We start from the raw sequence: 19649 nt of genomic DNA, 5'->3' as shown, positions 1-19649 counted from the left end.
GTGAGGGTCCAAAGGACAGAGGGATGTCACATGCTGTAAAGCCCTCTGAGGCAAATTGTGATCTGTGATATTGGGTTTTATAAAAAAAATTTATTGATTGATTGAATAAAGCTTGAATGCTTCACGATGTAACTCAATGCAACCTCTGTGAACGGTTGGCTGTGGCCACCAGCTCGTGCTATCGATGTCAGTACACACAATGCAGTATTAATGTAGCAGGGAAACAATAGAGTGCCTCCTCTGACGCAACCTTTTGGCAGTCGCCATCTTGGGGCGTTTTTTTTTTTTTTTTGGAGCCAGAAATAACCATATTTGGGCAAGAGGTGGATCTGTCCGAGAAGTCAAGGACACTATCGCAAACAGACTGCCACTCAAAGCAGCCCACCCTTAGTCATGTGTAACTTAAATGAAATGTAAACATGTGAGTAATATAAAAATTCACCCCCGGAGCAATTATCATGAGGGGGAAAATAAGCTATAGAGACCAGGCTTTGTAGCAGGCTGTAAACATGTTTATTTCTGCTGCTGCTATTATAACAGCACTGTTTCTGGACAGAGCAGTATCACTCTTTCATGTACCATGTAGAATATTTGCATATTTTCTGAGTAACAGCAGCATTACACAGTAAAATTCAAATCAAAGTTTATTTACCATTATATGACATTGCTGTCTGAAGACATACTGTTTATTGAAGGGACAACTCTCACCTTTTTCACAAAGGGTGAGAATAACAACACTTGCATCTTAGCCCTTGCTGCCTTTACTGATATTGTGGGACAGATAGAAAACTAATTTAACAACTTCTTCACATTAGTGATGCATAAAACATCTAGCTGGTGTGCCTTTAATGAATATAATAGTGTTAAAACATACAGTCTTCCTCTGTCTGACAAAAATATATCAAATAGTCCTTTACCCTCTATTGCTAAAAAATATTTACAAAAAAGTCAAATTAAGCAAAGGGAAGAGAGTGAATGTCTTAAAATATGTGGGAACAGACAGCTGCAAGGACATGATACAAAGAACTGAAGCATGTGTGAGGGACAAAGAAAAAAAATGGCTCATCATAGCTTGAAGTAGTGACAATTACATACTGATCAGAAACCTTAAATTCTAACCCAAAGTTTTGAATAGAAATAAAGGTGTACCTGACAAACAGGATTTAAAACATGACCACGACAGTAAATCCATCACAATTCACTATTTCTTTTGCTTTTTTTTGTCTCTGTCACAATGCTAATGCTAAGCTGCAAGCAGCAGCTGCTTTGGAAACTCTTTCTTGCAGGACAGAAAGATGCTCCGACATCTGAGATTTGAGAGCTATCGGTCAAACAACCACTGCAATGTGAGAAACAACAAAACTGGCATGACTGTTTCCACAATTTCCTCGGGACATAGCTTGTGAATGTGATGCTATGAAGCAGCTGAAGCTCAAATATGGGAATTCACTGCTGTGTGCCAATAAAAATGATAGTAAGTACAACCCCCATTCTAAAAAGTTGGGACACTGTGTAAAACAAATAAAACAGAATCTGTGATTTGCAAATCCTTTTTGACCTGTATTCAATTGAATACAATCCAAACACAAGATATTTGATGTCCAAACTGATAAATGTTATTGTTTTTTGTAATACATACATTTATTCTAAATTTTACACCTGCAACATGTTCCACAGAAGTTAGGACAGGGGCAACAAAAGACTGGGGAAGTTGCTAAATGATCAAAAACCTTCAGTTTAGAACATTCTACAGGTAAAGCAAGAGTAGGAAAGAAGTTAATTTTCAAAACTTCAAGAATTACTGTCCACTTCCTATATGTAGGGTGTCACACAGTGGTAAACATGTTCCTGTCCCAACTTTTTTGGAACATGCTATAGGCATCAAATTCAAAATGTGTGTTTATTTACAAAAAACAAAAAAGTTAATCGGTTTGAACATTACATATTGTGTCTTTGTACTGTACTCAACTGAATATAGATTAAAAAGGATTTGCAAGTCATTGCAATGTGTTTCCATTTACATTTTACAGAGTCACAACTTTTTTGGAATAGGGGTTGCAAAAGATAAGAGTGATTAGATGTTAACAGTAATAGATTACCTGTGGTAACCAAGTTTTTAAGTCTCTGAATGATGATAAGTATAGTGTCCAAAGAGAAAAGTAAAATCCACAAGTAGGAAACCAAAGTATGGTTCTTTACCTGCTTGCATTTGGCTGTTGTGAAGTCAGTCCTCATCATTAAGACTTTAATCAGTCAATAAGAATAAAAAGGTTTCAACAATTTCTTCTTTGACTGCTACCAGTTTGTTTTTATGTGAATATAAAAGTTCATTCTTGACCTTAGCCTAACAAATTAATATTAGACTGTAACCCCCTTTTAATCTTGCCGACCTCCAGTTGTTTGACTTCTCCCCTTGCTGCAGTTATGTAGAAGTGCACTCCAGGGTGTGTCAGTACGCTGTGACATCACTGCAGGGTGCGGTTACAGGTGTAGGTGCACACTTCTGACCATACCTCAAGGTCGACTTACTGGCTTTACCCCAAGCTTTTGACTGCATTACACAATGATCCGCTCATGAAAAGGTGTGACTGAAAGTTTAAAAAAACTTAAACTGTCTCTATGACCCAAATCCTGTTTTCCCATCATGTCAATGACCAATTCTGACTAATGGCTTCACTACTGACTTATATTTTATTTGCTAACCTGATGAACTCTCCAGTTTAGCGCGATTAGGCAGGCTCTGGCTACTCTAAAACTCAACCTACAGGCATCTTAACACAAGCTTCAACATTCACATTCATATACATGATTAATCCATAAACTAAGAACTTTGTCTATTTTCTGGGACGGCACAAAACAGCCCAAAAGCTGAGTAAACAGAGATATTCAAGGAATGGTGAGGGCAGCATTATAAGTGAATGACAATTAAAAAAAAAATTTTTTTTAACAGAACTGATTTACATTATTGATAATGATTGGAAAACAGATTTCAGGTTTAAATTGGTGTTTTAACATAAAACACTTTTATGGAACTGAAACCATTAAAAGAGTAAGAGCCACTTCAGGTCCCATCAGGCATCCAACTGAGGGTTTTATGTGTACAAATACAGATGGGTATAAACCACATGTGTCCCTTGTCCATGATGTGAATTTTTACGCAGAGAGCCAAGAAAAGATAGGCAGGTTGTCCAAACTGTGGCTCTCCTCTCGTTCATACATCCTCACACACAATCACACTCACACACACTGTTCAGAAGCAATGCTGAATGAAGCATGATGTCTGACTGAAGCAGACAGATGAGTCCCTTTCTATTCAGATGTAGATCAGAGTTCATTAGGAGAGTCTGTGCTTCAGTACTCCACAGTCACTGCTTTGGTCTTGAGGTATTCCATGAGAGCATCCTCACCTGTGGATAAGACCAACAACAAAACAATAATAATTGGACTGAATTATGAACAGTTCAACCAACTGGAGAATAATCCTTGTCGGATTTTATTTGGCATATTATAAGAGGTGAAAGTATCCAATATTTCAAAAAGCCAGAAACAGTAAGTATTTCTAGTAACAGAATTGGATTTTTACTTCTTAACTTTATAAGCTAGTGTCCCCTTCTGGGGGTTTGAGCCCCAGGTTGGGATCCACTGGTCGAAACAGTGATTAAATCCGCTCTAAACCAAATTGTGTGGAAAACAATGCTTAAAATGAGATTTGGACTATGGTCTCCAACAGTGGTGTAATGGACGGTACATTGAGGTTTATGGGGTATACCCACTTCTTTTTCTGACTGTTTACAGTATACCCACCAATCAGCCAAAAAAACATTGAAATATTATAGGACAGTATAATCACTTCCTACTTGGTAACATACCCATCTACCTAGTAGTACAACCACCTTATCAATTATCCACCACAGGATCTAAGGCATAGTCAGCTTATAAATACTACAGACAGGGTCTGAAATTAACACCCACCATGCGCTAAATACGGGTAGACTGCCTGTTTGGAAAGTAATTTTCAGAGGGCTGTCCACCACACTGGCGGGTAAATGTTTGTACCAAAATAGCCACGTAATAAAATGCCAATAGTTTCTACAACGTTTTTGTGTCATTTACTGTCACGCTGCTTCTGCCCTCTGTGTTGGTGATGAGTTTCATAGGTACGTCCCAAGTCCCTTAAAATTACTGCTAACCACCTAACCTAGCCACCTTACCTAACTGTTTAGTCCCTCCCACTTAGGAAAACATTTAAGGAGTTAGGAGTGAGGAGCGAGGATTGCTGATAAGAGACATGAGACGGCCTTAAAGATGGCGGAGCTCGAACGACTTCCGGTTCAAGTAAGGAGTTAGGAGTTAGCAGTATAAAATAAGAGACTTGGGACGTACCCATAGTCACACAGCAACAGGGCCTTCACGATGCATTCAGGTACACCTTGTAAACTTGGTGCATTCATGTACACTCAATAATCAATCCTCGCATCGCCACAAAGGTTGTTTAAAACAGGATCGTTTCTTCTTTTGTTTTGTTTTGTTTTCCTTTGTTGACCATTTGTCATCTCTCTCTTGTTGTTTCACTAGAGCATTTTTAATACAAAAATAATTAAATCCCATTCACTTTTACATAGAAAAAATTCTACTTAAAACTCAAATTAAGTTGCAAACCCCATAATATTCTTGTTCAACAGGTCTCCTGGTATCTCTGTGATCATTTTGAGGTTATTCTACTGCAGCATTTTTAGATCATTATATACTTAAGTCATACTCATGTGCATACAATTTAACCAGTAAAAATATACATCTTCAAAATAAACTAAACTATCACTTGCCACGGCCTGCTAGACCTGCTTGCAACTGTTAATTTGGCTGGTAGAAAATACGCTTGCCCGGTGGATTTTTTCATCCACCAGTCCCCTTGGCCAGTGAGTCAATGAGTTAATTTCAGACACTGACTGTAGACAGTGTCATGTCATTATCAAATCACAAATCATCATCTTTACCTGTCGGCTACATAATCTATTTGGAGCTTAAATAGCGTAAATTCACAAGCTAGCAACTTTCTCAATGTGTGCAGCTCCACAATAAAAGGCCTTCATGAGGCAGACAAAAGCAAAGCCTGAGGCAAAGAAGAGCTTATCTTTTTTCAAAAAAAAATTGTATTAAAGCACCCTAGAGCCACAGAAAGAATCATTAGGTTGAGTTGTAATCATCACAACTTGTGAAATGGCCTTTGTCCATAAAATCAGTAAGTCCTCCTTTATCTCAATCTTTACATTAAAGCCTGAACAAACATTCAAATCAAAGGTTCTGTATATGTAACTTTTAGAAAAATCCTTGCTTTTAGTGTCCCCTCTCTCTGAGTCCGCTGAATGAACTACAGTCAGCATCCTACAGCTCATGCTCCGGTGCTCACACTTCTTAGCCGTAAGAAAGCACCTGGGCATCGGACAAACCAGTGAAAAACACTGAAGAACACTGAAAGTCACAGACCATCATCGTGTTGATAGTATACTAGAAATTAAATATCAATCATATTTAGAATGACATTACAGCATTACATAATTAGCAATTTTTCAAAAACTTCTTTTGGACCATTGGCTCCATGATAGGTAGTTTACCGTTTGCAAATTATTTCATCAGCTAACACTACAAGAAACAAAACGCAGATCCATGTACAATGCATATTAACTAAGTTACAGCTAGCTGGCTAACCTTAGTTCAAGACACAGCTCCCTGGTCTCCCCTGCATCAGTCTTAGCTAGAAGAAAGCACTTCTAACTGTTACATTATTAATTGTTGGCTAAATCAACACTAATTATAAAGCTACATAATTTAGTATCATGTTAGCTGTCAAAGTAATTTGGCAACCTAACCAACTAACATATGCGCTCAGATAGTATTTTGCTGGCACTACCGTTAGTAAGAAAGCTATCTGAGATAGACAGCTAGCTGTAACTAAGCTATGCTCCATTAATCTGGCATAGGTTGCTTCATAATGTCAGCTGATAAAAAAGCCAAATTTGCAAACTACAAGATAGCTGTAGATCAGTCTTGGAGTCTGGATAAATTAAATGACATAATCATTCAAGGCAGTGTTTTGCTGTGTTAGCTAGCTAGCAATTCCTCTGCGTTAGCAAGCCAGCTAAAACTACAATATCAAAATATTTTCCACATGTCAGTGCTTCCTCTAACATTAGGATTTCTTTTCAGCACTAGGGGGCACTCAAATTATGATATGGGACACTGAATTTCATGGATTCACTGTTTATCAGACCAAAAAATGAGAAGAATTAGCTAGCTAGCACAAATCCCTATCTTGCTCTGGCTTAATAGAATGCTCCAGGTATACCGTCATTCTGTAGGCCAACACGGAAAACAGCATCGCCCTAGTTCCATCGTCATTTTTCCATTGGATTTCAAATTGTTGCACAAAATAAGTTCTGTGGCAAACAAATGTTTATGATGCTTACATATTTTGTTCAGTGTGATAATCATAAATGAACACCACTTTATGATTTTTGAAGCTAAATGTAATCACCAGAGGTAAAAAACTAACATTAGGCTATACAACAGTCACGTCTTGACTGTAGGGGCAACGTGTTGGTATGATGACGTGTCTCATTTAGTACCTTGTTAGCAAACAACCTTTTTTAAGATACATAAACGCTTCAAAATAAGCAAGCGAGGTATTTACTGATGTATTTTATGTCCTAGAACAAAAATGTGAAAATCTCTTAAACCTGTGTGAACCACAGACCTTATTTCAAGCGACTAACAAAAGACCCATTCAAAAAACCCTTTGACTTTGAGACGAGTGAATCTATCTTCTGCCGAACCAGTCCCAGTCATGACATTCACACTTTGACTCACCGAGGTCTTTTCCGAAGCCAGACTGTTTGAAGCCTCCGAAAGGTGAAGCCACGTCAGTCTTGTTATAGGTGTTGATGAATACTGTTCCAGCCTCCAGCCGCTCACTTACATACATGGCCTTGTTGATGTCACGGGTGAACACGCCAGATGCCAAGCCATACTCTGTGTTGTTGGCTCTCTGAAGCACGCCTTCCACATCACTGTGGTTTGCAAGAGGTACAGAGGATACCGGTTAGTATCTTGACCTGCATGACAGCACTGCACTGCACTATTTTTTTTGACTTACCCATCTTTGAATTTGGACACCACCATGACTGGGCCGAAGGACTCCTCTTTGGCAATAAACATGTGGTCCTCCACATTAGTAAACACAGTGGGCTCCATGAAGAAACCTGAAGGAAAATGACCATATTGATGATTACTTAATGCAAGTTTCTAGAGAAGACTGAAAACAAGACAAAGCAACTCCTTTGTGCCAAATGCCAAAATCAGAAACTGACAGTCAATCCACAGTCAATTAATTAGCTATAATTCTGATAGTATGCCTTTTCAAAATGGCATCAGCTTGTTCAGATATTTTCCTGTTTACCACCTGGCAAGACCCTGGCAAAATGTTAGCACGCTAGCTAACACAGCTCCCCTGATAACTTGGATTTGTTGTTAGGACTTTGTTGTTGTAGTTTAAAAGTTAAGCTCACAAATCATCATTGATCAATCATTGATACATAAATAACGCTTATTTTTTATATACAGGCTTAATGGCCCAAAGCCCGGCCACCAGATGCTTGCCAGTGAACCCCCCCCCCCCGGTCTGGCTCCAAGTGGGGGTCTCAGTGTCCTCATACCGGGCAAGGTACTTGAGGTCCAAATTTGCCGTATCATCCAGGTCTTCTTGAATCGCTCTTAGTCTAGCCCCTTAGCTGGCACCACTTTGCCTTGGGAGACCCTACCAGGGGCTAGTAGCCCTGGACAACAGCCTGCTGCCCCCACAACCTGGCCCCAGATAAACGGATGACAATGGATGACTGGATGGATTTTAACATTCCCACCAAAGCTAAAATTTTAATTTCTGTGAAGTGCTAACTTTGCTCTATGCTTCTACAATCTGGCATTGTGGGAGCATTAATACATTTGTCTTCCTTGCATTTCAAAATTTGCCCCCTGTATCCTGTGTGTAAATGTGACCTTACTAGACTGAAAGTTAGTCCTATTAGGTGCAGACACTGTGTTGTCGGTCTTTTTAATTTTTTTATTTATTTTATTAATCCCCAAGGGGAAATTCAAATTTTATTTTATTTTTTCCCCACTCTGTTGTCAATTACACACAGGTCCGAACACACGCATGCACAAACAGGACCTATATGCACTAAGTGGAGAGATGTCAGAGTGTTATGTGACATTACGCTGCAATTAACTTTATTTTGAAAAACGAACACCGGAGTCATTACCTGCCTGTCTGGTTGTACTGCGGCGCGCTCAAGAGTGGAGGGGAGACAGAGGCCTCTAGTTTCACAGACCGGGCAAGGCGGGGGCGCAGCGCACCTGCACTTCGCCAACTGGGTGTGGCCAGGCGGATTTTGCAAGTTTGGCACACCGTGCGCCTGGCGCAGCTACTCCTCTTCCCCACCTCCGTCCCCCCTACCTGCGCAAGTTGGAAAGAGGGAGGAGAGAAGGCGTGGAGTGGGTTTTACACACATCACACCAATCAAATGAGCCCCTCTCCTCGCCCTTAAATGCGCCGCGCGAAGGCGTAATGAGAGTTTACTCAATTTGCCATGGCAGAAGAGAGCAGCAGCGTCAGATGGCCAAACTTCTCCCAGGAGCAAACTGATGTTTTGGTCCGGGAGGTCCAAGCTCGCAGTGTCTGAATATACGGAACTGCGAGCAGACCTCCACGGGCTGATGATGCAAAGGTAGCCTGGGAGGAGGTCACCACAATTGTAAATCATTGTTGCGTTTCTCTCGTGCGCGCACACTCTCTCTTTCTCTCTCGCAGTCTCACTCTGTTTCTTTTCTTTTGACTTTTCTAAGATGACAGATGCTGAATATATACTCCCTATCTGATGCTGTGGCTGTTTGTGGTTGGCTGAGAGGGATGTGAACTCATTAGTTTGCAGCTGTGTTAATCAAATCAGGTTGGGTTTCCATTACGCGTGCCAAACGGTGCCAATCCCCTGTGATCTGACATCAGATGTGACGGGACAGTCAATACAGAGATATATTTATGTGCTGATTGCAGATAATTGCATTGAATAGTGTTTTTTTGGGTATTTATTGCATTGTTAATGTGCCTGATATTCTGGAAACCTGCCTGTGAGGTTTTGGTGACGTGTGTGCACTGTCCACCGGTCAGCCAAACTTCCACTTAAACCGGCTGCGCTAAGCCTGCGCTGACAGTAGACCTGGTTTCAGCTGGCGAAGCCTTTTGGCATGAAACTGTCACTGTGGCAAGCTGGATCTGTCGACACCTCCCCCTGCTGCGCCGCCACACCCATCTCAGCGCACCTCGGTCTGCCAAACTACCTAACTGAGCGCGCCTCGGGTTGCGCTGCTCGAAACAGCTCTGCGCGGGGTTTGCCACCATGCGCTGCGCCGGGAAACTAGAGCCCATAGAGACAACAGTCCGAAGTAGAGGGAGAGAAGTTTAAGTTTTTAAGTTTAAGTTTAAGTTTATTTCCTTTATTAATCCCCCTGAGGAGAAATTCAATGTTTTCACTCTTGCTTGTCAATTACACACAGGTCTGAAAGACACACACATGCACAAACAGGACCTATACATGCACAAATTGGAGAGATGTCAGAGTGAGGGGGCTGCCCTTGGTGAGGCACCCCGAGCGGTTGGGGGGTTCGGTGCCTTGCTCAAGGGCACCTCGGCCAAGAGGTGAACTGGCACCTCTCCAGCCACCAGTCCACGCTCCATATTTTGGTCCGGACGGGGACTCGAACAGGCGACCCTCCGGTTCCCAACCTAAGTCCCTATGGACTGAGCTACTGCCGCCCCAGGGTGGGAGGGAAAGGTAGCCTACCTGAGCAAGGTTTGATGATTTTTTGTTCAAGCCTGTGAAAACGACCCTAATGTTAACGTTAACGTTCCTGCTATCTCTTCCTCTCACTTTCATCACGCTGTCATCATCTGAGCAAATGGCATTGAACTTTTCCGTGCTGGATATGGATGGATGGAAAATGGCTTAAATGAGTCTGACAGGCCCTTCAGGATCATTGCAGTTAACAAGCCATCACTTAAAGTTTCTCCTGCATTCCTCAGCGCTGTGTAGAGCTTAGATTGGCCCAAAAAAATCCAGCCTGACCCCACCTGAGCCCGTGCATGTTTTTTTTCCGAGCCCATTTATTAATTTGCAACACCTGCTACCTGTGTACCACCCCCACCCCCACCTCCAGACAACCTGGTCAGTGTAAGAGCATATTCAAGATCAACAGTATTCAACACACTTTTAATTGCTTTTGTGTGTAGGTGAAGACAGACCTGAGGAACTGGCAGCATCAGTGGGCCACCTCATGTGACAGCCTTCAAGCTCTTTTTCAAAAAATCAAGAAAATTAAAGTCCTCTCAGCCTGGCTGCAAACTGTGCCATTAGATTAGACTACATTTGTGTATGAAGTTGTGCTACAGTTGTGTAGTGAACAAATAGTGTATTTATAAAAACATTCAGTTTTAAATTGTCTTGTCCGGTGTGTATCTACCTGGCCTATCCACCTGTTTGCCTCCGTACACCAGTGTAGCTCCCTCCTTAAGTCCGACCTCACAGTATTCTAGCAGCTTGTCCAGGTGGGCTTTGTGATTCTGTGGACCATGGTCTGTGGAGCGATCCAGTGGGTCTCCAATCTTCATTTTCTTGAGCTCTTCCACCTTGGAGGGTAAGGGTGGGGAAATAGACAGAGACTTGCTGGGCTTAAGGAAGCATTTTTTTTCTTCTGCTCAAACTGACACTTTAAAATTGCATTATGGGAAGTGTAGGAGTCAGTTTTTGCAGCGTGACCTATACTAAGCACTAAAAGTTAGGATATCTCAGCCTCTGCTGATTCAGTATTTATTTTCCAATGTACAGTATGTGCCAGATTATTATTGAGGAGGGCTGCATCAGTGTTTTTTACTCACCACTCGGCTAATGTACTCATCATGAATGGACTCCTCCACAAACAAACGTCCAGCAGCAATGCAGTTCTCACCTTTGTTGAAATACACAGAGCTCATGCCCTGTTAGCAGCAGACACACAAACACAGATATAGAATTAAGAGCATGGTATTTGACCCACCCCACTTTTAAAACAAGCTGGACATGCATTCACAGATTTTGACTTTAGCACTTTAACCCACCTATTCATCATTTATAAGCAGTTTACAAAACTGTATTTTCATAGCAATCCTTTGAAAATATATAGGCTTATATGTCACATTTGCAACATAATAATAACATCAGTAAAAGCAGCCCAGCTGGTCACCAACATCATTTTACAATATTGATAATTGACCCCTTGCTAAGTCCCACCCATAGAATACAGACTGGCCAATCATAGCGTCAAATCAGCTGGCTCCAACAACGGTCCAACAACAACATGGCAGTTCTTCACAGACTCTCATGCAGATTTCCTTCATTTTTAGGCTGGTTTTGTTGATTTCCAGCTACACATTGTGCCTGGGGCATGTGTATTATGATACTTGTTACCTGGAGAGGTTGGAAGGAGATCGACGTTTCTTTCCCATTTCAAAACCAAAATTAAACCCTGAAAAGTGTAGGGTTAGCTAGCTTGCTACTGAAACCTACTGAATGTATACACATGCTGATTTCGCTTTTTAATAATTATAACACTTTAAAAAGGCCTACCCTGCTCTACAGGAACCAGGGAAGGGAAGCAGGGAAACTTAATGATATTCACCCAACTTTATGTCATCACAGTGTGTGCAGATAAACGGTGTTTAGCTTCCCCTGGAGCTGCCTGTCCATCTGACGGCAAAGGTTTGGCAGCTGGTGGCACAGGGGAAAGCCAAAAACCGTTCATCAGCACACACTGTGATGACACATAGCTAGCTGACTATCGACAAAGTTTTCCTTTATATTCACTATCTTCTGTCTCAATCGTCAATGATGTGATGATTCACTTTTACACTGTCCTCTTTAAACGTATTTCCATAGAACGGTTTGTATGATATCCTACGGAAAATGCAGGCACAACAGTTTGTATGATATCCTATGAATTTGCGCTCCACAAATGAGGTTACATCCTTAATGTACAGTTACGTAATTGGCGTAAAGTTGTGGAAGTTACGTAATAGGCAATAAAAGTTACTGTGGTTAGGTTTAGGAAAAGATTTAGAAAAGAAACATGGTGCAGACATACCCTAAAATGACTCAAAGTTCACATGGATCCGAACATGCGACTCCAGGGAAAAGTCTCTGGCAGTCTCAGTTTTTTCTTTCAAAATACATGCACACAGGCTGCATTGCTTTTTCTAGGAAAACTTACAAAAAATTTGCGAAAGCAGCCTGGATCTGTAGCTGACAGACTATATGGTGCGTTCGTTTTGTACTCGGAAGTCGGAAGTGGGACTGATGTCACCTCCTATTTGACAACAGTTTTTGTATTCTAGTTATTATTTATTTATTTAGCGAATGTAAAGTCCTTCAGCCAAGCAGTTGCCGTCTAATCTGCTGTATGGAGGGTGACTAAGCCTCCTTCAAGACTTTGTAGAGTGCAAGCTTCAATGATGTGTTACATTGTTTGCTCCTCTGCACAAGCACACAGTGGGCTTGAGCTGCTGCCCCACTTGTGAAGGCTGGCCAGGCAGGGGCCATGTCCAGTCCTGAATCTGTTTAGGGTTGACCACTGTCTCCTTGAGAGGTTGGTGCCAGGGACCAGCAGGGTAGGGTCTGACACCAGATGTTTGTGTGGGACATCTTTGGACTCCCATTCCTCTTCCCAAGCTGACTGGATGGTAAAGTCAGCGGGGGATTCCTCCAAATTGGACGTCTAGATGGAAGTCGGGCAGTGGGTGGATTGAAGATGTCTGTGTGGACTGGTAGATGAGGGGAGTCTTTGGCCTTTTGGAGCATCCTTTGAGTGAACTCGCCGGATGTGTGGAGGGGCTATGTTTGATAGGATGGGGAGCCAGGGGAGTGGTGTTGAGCGGATTGTCCCGGTGATGATCCTCATGGTTGTGTTGAGTTGGGTGTCCACATGGTGTGTATGGGGTGACCTGGACCAAACAGGGGTGCAATATTCTGCTGAGGAGTATGCGAGGGCCAGTGCTGAGGTGCGCAGTGTGGGGGCTTCTGCCCCCCATTTTGAGCCAGCAAGCTTGCAGAGCAGGTTATTTCTGGACTTCACCTTAGCTGCCATCCCTTTAAGATGTTCCTTGAAGGATAGGGTCCTGTCAAGGGTCACTCCAAGGTAAGTTGGAGTGGGGGCATGCTTCAGTTTAAGTCCGCTCAGGTGGATGTTCAGTTCTCTGGCAGCTTCAGCATTGTGGAGGTGGAACACACTGTTGACTGTTTTTGCTGGGCTTGGTTTTAGGCGCCAGGTTTTGCAGTACTGGTTGAGTTTGGCGAGGTCCTCATTGAGCACACATTCAAGTGAACCAAAGTCTGGTGCTTGGAAGGCCAGACAGATGTCATCTGCATAGATAAATTTGCGGGATTTGGTGATGGGTAGGTCGTTTGTGTATAGATTAAACAGGGCTGGTGCTAAAACTGACCCTTGCGGAAGCCCATTCTTCTACATTCTCCAAGCGCTCTTGTTCTGTCCGAGGTGAACTCTGAACCTCCAGTTGGAGAGCAGAGTTTTGATGGTTTCTGTTGCCCAGGCAAGGAGTGATTTTGAGAGTTTCAGAAGGAGGCCTTTATGCCATACAGTATCATAGGCAGCGGTGAGGTCGAGAAACACTGTCCCTGTTTTTGACTTCCTCTGGAAGCCATTTTCGATGAAGGTGGCTAGGGCCAGTACTTGCTCTCATGTGCATTCTAGTTGACAACGGTGGACAAGTCGGAAAAAAAATGGATGCCCGCAAGAAAGCCTTTGTTGCCCTTTCACTTTCGGAGTATAGACAGCTTCAAAACCATCCTGCACTCCAACTGATGAACACTGCAGATGAGGCTGACCTAATGTAAAACAAGTAAGATAAAATTGCTATAAACAGTACTTAAGCAGAGTGTTTACTCACTATGTAGGTGACCGGCAGCCATCTTGAATTCGTAAGTCGGGGTTGATGCGGCTGCTCCAAGTTTCCGAGTTGGAAATCCGATCTCAGGGTGCGTCCGAGTTTAAACTTCCGACTGGGAACAGGGAATTTCCGACCTCCGAGTACAAAACGAACGAACCATTATCCTCTAACTATCTTCATCTTTTCAAGCTGTTTTCAGTGCTGACAAACACATATTATAGGTCCCTCTGTCTACTTTTCTCTGAAATCACTTTTTCATTTTTCCAAAAACTCTATGTCAAGGACACTACCTGACATTTTTTTTAAGATCAGAACTAAAGGTGGATGGCAAAAAAAAGAACTGCACCTTGATGTCTTTGCTAATTCAAACAATCCATATGTGCAGGTGGTGATGATGTGTGGGATAAGAAGTGGAGTATCGCAGTGTCTCCAGTGTGCTCTGTGCATCTGACAGCACACTCATGTTCCCTGTAGCCATTTTACACACAAAGACTATCTAAAAACTAAAATGGTACTTGGTGATATATGCACAATATATGAAGAGATTATTGAAAAATAATTTAATGCAGTTTGACGGTATCTTGGATTTCTACAACCAATGACGTTAATATCATCAGTTAGCCAGGTTAACGTGGTTGAGGTGAAAATGACTCAGTATATTCATGCTTATTATCAGGTAAAGGAAAGCCAGACTTTCCTGAATCCTGTCACCTACTACAGCCTGGAATCATTCAGCTGTACGCGCTACTCTCCACAGCTGACCAGGAGTGTCAGCATGATACTTGGTGATATATGCACAGTATAAGAAGACAATACGGTGACAGGGGAAATTGGTGACACACAAGCATGTGTTTCCCCTGTCTCCAAAATGTGCCAGGTTGGAGTTTTATAAAAAGGTAGCGACCAGTGGCCAGACCGTCAGCAGCAAGCATCCAAGAGGAAGCGCCGAAAAAGTCAGCTAATGTCTGGCTTCACTTCACCATCTCAGCATGTGTGTTGCCAATTTCCCCAATTTCCCCTGTCTCTAAAATGTGAGTACGCAATGGTCAGGTTTCCCCTTAACTTCTTTTCTTCATCAACATTTTCTTTATAAATCCCAATTTATGCTTAGAAAATGGGGTACGCACATTTCAAGCCCTTTTTTTGTACACACATGGGTTATAAATGTTGCCCCTGGACTTCGCCCCGTGACTGTCCCTTAGCGACATGTTTTCGGAACCGTGTGAACTTTGTCATTTTAAGGTACATCCTCACCATGTTTCTTTTCTTAAACCTAACCTCCATAACTTAACGCTAATTACTTATCTGTATGTTAAGGACGTGGGGCGCAAATTAGTAGGTTATCATATGAACTGTTCTATGAGGATACGTTGCATTCGGCCAACATTAACCAACCCTGTCTTCTCTCTCTGTGAGTCTCACCATGCGAACAGCCTTGTCCATGTCACAGTCATTGAAGATGATGAGAGGTGACTTCCCTCCCAGCTCCAGAGAAACCTTCTTCAGGTTACTGAGTGCACAGCTTCAAACGGAAATCACAGAAAAAGAAGAGCATGAAGTTTCACCTGGCAGTTAAAGGTTTACAGTTTGAGGTGTACTGGGCACCATGCGCAGGTGAGGATAAGGCTTTATAAATAGGTAGCAACCAGGCGCTAGATGCTCAGCAGCATGCATCTATGAGGAAGCTACAAAAAAAATCGCAGACAGTGCAGAAAAAAACCAATTCAATTTCTGTAGTAGTAATATAAGTAATAGTATACCTTTAAGTCAACAAAGCAATGAGTTTATCAGGACATACCTCTTCATGATCTGTTTGCCAATAGGTGTGGAGCCAGTGAAGCCCAACTTGCGGATGTCTGGGTGCTCGGACAAACGCTGTCCTACCATGCCACCTAGAGGAGAGGATGGAATCAGTGAGGTGGATTATGGATTGAAGAGGAAGGTTCCATATTCAGTGAACTGAGTCAGAGGTATACAAGTGGCAGCACTTCCTTTTCTTTCTACATCAGCCCATAATTTATGTTTATACAGTTGGCATATGTTACAGAAAGAGAACACAGTGTATGGAATCGAAGGGGAACTGTATAAGGGTGGGGATACTGTATAGTGTCAACTACTGATTGTTAGCCTATCTGTAAATAGTTTGTGATTTCCTTGCTCTGTCTGTGGTTCTTATTTCTAAGCTCATTGTTTCCTACTGACGTCAATCTTTACAAACAGCTCGCAAATAAATAGTTTTACTTTTTTTTAAAAAAAGCTCAGCAAATTCCTGAAACACCTGGTCACTGTAGTTCTTATCAGATGTTACCCAAGCAGGAGGAAATAGTGTATTGTTTGAGACTATTTTTAGTGATGGGCTAATCCACATTTGGTGCTTTCGTGGCAGCAGGATGGTGTATGTTGGATTGAGTCTAAATAAACCACAGTTGAGTGTGTTCATGGTAATGAAGAAACATGTCACCCAGTGACACTGTGTGGCTCACTGATGTGTTTTCTTTTTTTTAATCATTTTTGGGCAGCAGTGGAGCTCTATGACAGAGAGGAAGAAGGGTTATCAGGGTTTATATTAGAGGCTGACCAATAGGATGTTTTACAAACTATCATTATCTGTGGAACTTGGGTCCGATAGTGGTCGATGCCTGTGCAGGCTCCAGTCTCGCTGGGACATACATCGCTGACTGGAGCTGAAGAGGGGAGGGTTGTGTTACAGGTCCAGTATGTAGGATTTAAGGGCTATATTGGCAGAAATGAAGCAGTAGAAGTATCTTTTCTTTAGAATAGAATAGAATAGAATAGAACAGAACAGAACAGAAAGAACTTCATTTATCCCCGAAGGGAAATTCAGCTGTCCAGCAGCTCATAAAAAACAAAAAAACATCCACACTTCCCCTCATCAACAACAACACAGTGGTACTAAAATAGAAATAGAATAAAATGAGTTAGTGTATAATTGCTTGAAAATAAGAACTGCTGTGTTTCCATTACCTTAGAATGAGCCATTTATATCTCCTCATTATGGAGATCGCCATGTTACACCTCCATGTTTCTACAGTAGCCCAGAACAAACCAAACACTAGCTCTAGATAAGGACATCAGCCACTGTAGTTAGAAGCCCAAATGCAACGCACAGGATTGGAAAAACACTGATTTCTAATGTGAAACTGCTTTATTCGTTTTGGTCGTTTAGTTTTAGTTTTTTACCAGTTTTATTTTTAACTCTGCGGATAATTTGGCTCCCAGTAAAAACCTCCTGAAGTGATCAGAAAAAAGGGAAGCACACATTAGCATGTGGTGGGCAAGCCACCTACTTCTGACATGCCAAACAGCGTCTCAGAAACACTGATTTGTAATGTAAAAACTGCTTTATTCAGGGATTTCATTGGTTTTAATCACCTGGTCTGTTTGTTTTGGAGAGGAAGAGACTTCTGTGGATAATTCAGCTCCCGGTAAGAACCTACTGAACAATGAACACTGAAGAAATTCTTACCAGAAGTTTTAGCTGGTTGCAATCTGTAATCTTCACCACTAGATGCCACTAATTCCCCCTAAATCTTGCACAATATTCCTTTAAATGATCAATGAATACAGCTCCTGAGAAAGCAGGTCTCTTCTGCTGAGTGAGTGTGTCTAAGTGTATTGTTCTTCATTTCAACATGGGTTTAGATGAACTTTTATGTCCAGCGCTGTAGTGCTACACCGAGAGTCCGTGAGTGAGTGATATCGGCTGATTAATTAAATGGCTTTTTCCTATTGCAAAGTATTGTTAATATAGTATCAGTTAACCTCAAGTTTCTATATCTTGATAATGGATATTTTGTGGAATAGACAACTTAAATACCATTAGCATTCTACTTAAAATGGTACATTTTATAATCTTTGACCCAGATTTTCCAATCCAGATCTGCATACGTGTTAGAACATGTGATGTAAATGTGTACATGTATCCTTGTGCAATGGTTTCCAAGCTCTGGGTCAGAACCCCATAAGAGGTTATAAGATTATTTCCAGACTAAGAAACAAGAGAAAAAAATTCCGCAACACAAACATTTTCTTTCTTGTAAAATACTATGCAGTTTTAACTTGTCAAGCCTCTAAAAATTAGTAAAATCAAACAGACTGAGAAGGCAATATCATTCTTTGACTGAATTGGTCACAAATTATATGCCCGTAATGTATAACAAGGGGTTACAAGTAGACTCTCCTTTGTATTAACAAGCAATCGATGTTGGGAATCACTGGCCTGGAGTTGCAATCAGTCTGATTTTATTTGCATTTTTCATATGTTTCCTTGATCTCATGACATCAAGGCCAAAAATCACAATTGATAATGAAAGAAAAAAAGACTATGTGGATGCTGTATTTGTGTTCAATACCTGATCCTGGCAAAATGTTGATGACTCCTTTTGGAATGCCAGCTTTCACTGACAGCTCTGCAAACTTCAGTGCTGTCAGCGGAGTGACCTGAAAATATTGGAAATACTGTATGACATCCCTCTGATACTAGATCCATTCAACCTTTGTAAATACTGTGATACTGAATCACCTTAACACTTAGCTAAAGAAACAGTTATTTCACTACTAATATACAGTACAGGCCAAAAGTTTGGACACACCTTCTCATTCAATGCGTTTTCTTTATTTTCATGACTATTTACATTGTAGATTCTCACTGAAGGCATCAAAACTATGAATGAACACGTGGAGTTATGTACTTAACAAAAAAAGGTGAAATAACTGGAAACATGTTTTATATTCTAGTTTCTTCAAAATAGCCACCCTTTGCTCTGATTACTGCTTTGCACACTCTTGGCATTCTCTCCATGAGCTTCAAGAGGTAGTCACCTGAAATGGTTTCCACTTCACAGGTGTGCCTTATCAGGGTTAATTAGTGGAATTTCTTGCTTTATCAATGGGGTTGGGACCATCAGTTGTGTTGTGCAGAAGTCAGGTTAATACACAGCCGACAGCCCTATTGGACAACTGTTAAAATTCATATTATGGCAAGAACCAATCAGCTAACTAAAGAAAAACGAGTGGCCATCATTACTTTAAGAAATGAAGGTCAGTCAGTCCGGAAAATTGCAAAAACTTTAAATGTGTCCCCAAGTGGAGTCGCAAAAACCATCAAGCGCTACAAGGAAACTGGCACACATGAGGACCGACCCAGGAAAGGAAGACCAAGAGTCACCTCTGCTTCTGAGGATAAGTTCATCTGAGTCACCAGCCTCAGAAATGGCAAGTTAACAGCAGCTCAGATCAGAGACCAGATGAATGCCACACAGAGTTCTAGCAGCAGACCCATCTCTAGAACAACTGTTAAGAGGAGACTGCGCCAATCAGGCCTTCATGGTCAAATAGCTGCTAGGAAACCACTGCTAAGGAGAGGCAACAAGCAGAAGAGATTTGTTTGGGCCAAGAAACACAAGGAATGGACATTAGACCAGTGGAAATCTGTGCTTTGGTCTGATTTGGTCCAAATTTGAGATCTTTGGTTCCAACCGCCGTGTCTTTGTGAGACGCAGAAAAGGTGAACGGATGGATTCCACATGCCTGGTTCCCACTGTGAAGCATGGAGGAGGAGGTGTGATGGTGTGGGGGTGTTTTGCTG

The 19649-nt window shown here is 41.7% G+C and overlaps 1 protein-coding gene across 1 annotated transcript in view; it reads right to left on the bottom strand.

Moving 5' to 3' along the window:
- Window positions 1–626: 626 nt before the first annotated feature.
- Window positions 627–19649, bottom strand: part of aldh1l2 (aldehyde dehydrogenase 1 family, member L2) — a 67796-nt gene continuing 48773 nt past the window's right edge. Inside the window, exons 16-23 of the mRNA XM_033614698.2 lie at window positions 18415–18502; window positions 15840–15933; window positions 15464–15563; window positions 10982–11080; window positions 10567–10732; window positions 7151–7256; window positions 6865–7064; window positions 627–3407 (exon numbers count right to left, since the gene is read on the bottom strand). Coding sequence (XP_033470589.1) covers window positions 3352–3407; window positions 6865–7064; window positions 7151–7256; window positions 10567–10732; window positions 10982–11080; window positions 15464–15563; window positions 15840–15933; window positions 18415–18502 — 909 coding nt within the window. The 3' untranslated portion in view covers window positions 627–3351. The remainder of the gene's footprint in view (window positions 3408–6864; window positions 7065–7150; window positions 7257–10566; window positions 10733–10981; window positions 11081–15463; window positions 15564–15839; window positions 15934–18414; window positions 18503–19649) is intronic.

Source organism: Epinephelus lanceolatus, chromosome 23 (genome assembly GCF_041903045.1).
Source record: "Epinephelus lanceolatus isolate andai-2023 chromosome 23, ASM4190304v1, whole genome shotgun sequence".
NCBI classification, from domain to species: domain Eukaryota; kingdom Metazoa; phylum Chordata; class Actinopteri; order Perciformes; family Serranidae; genus Epinephelus; species Epinephelus lanceolatus.
This window is presented reverse-complemented; position numbering and strand designations above follow the sequence as displayed.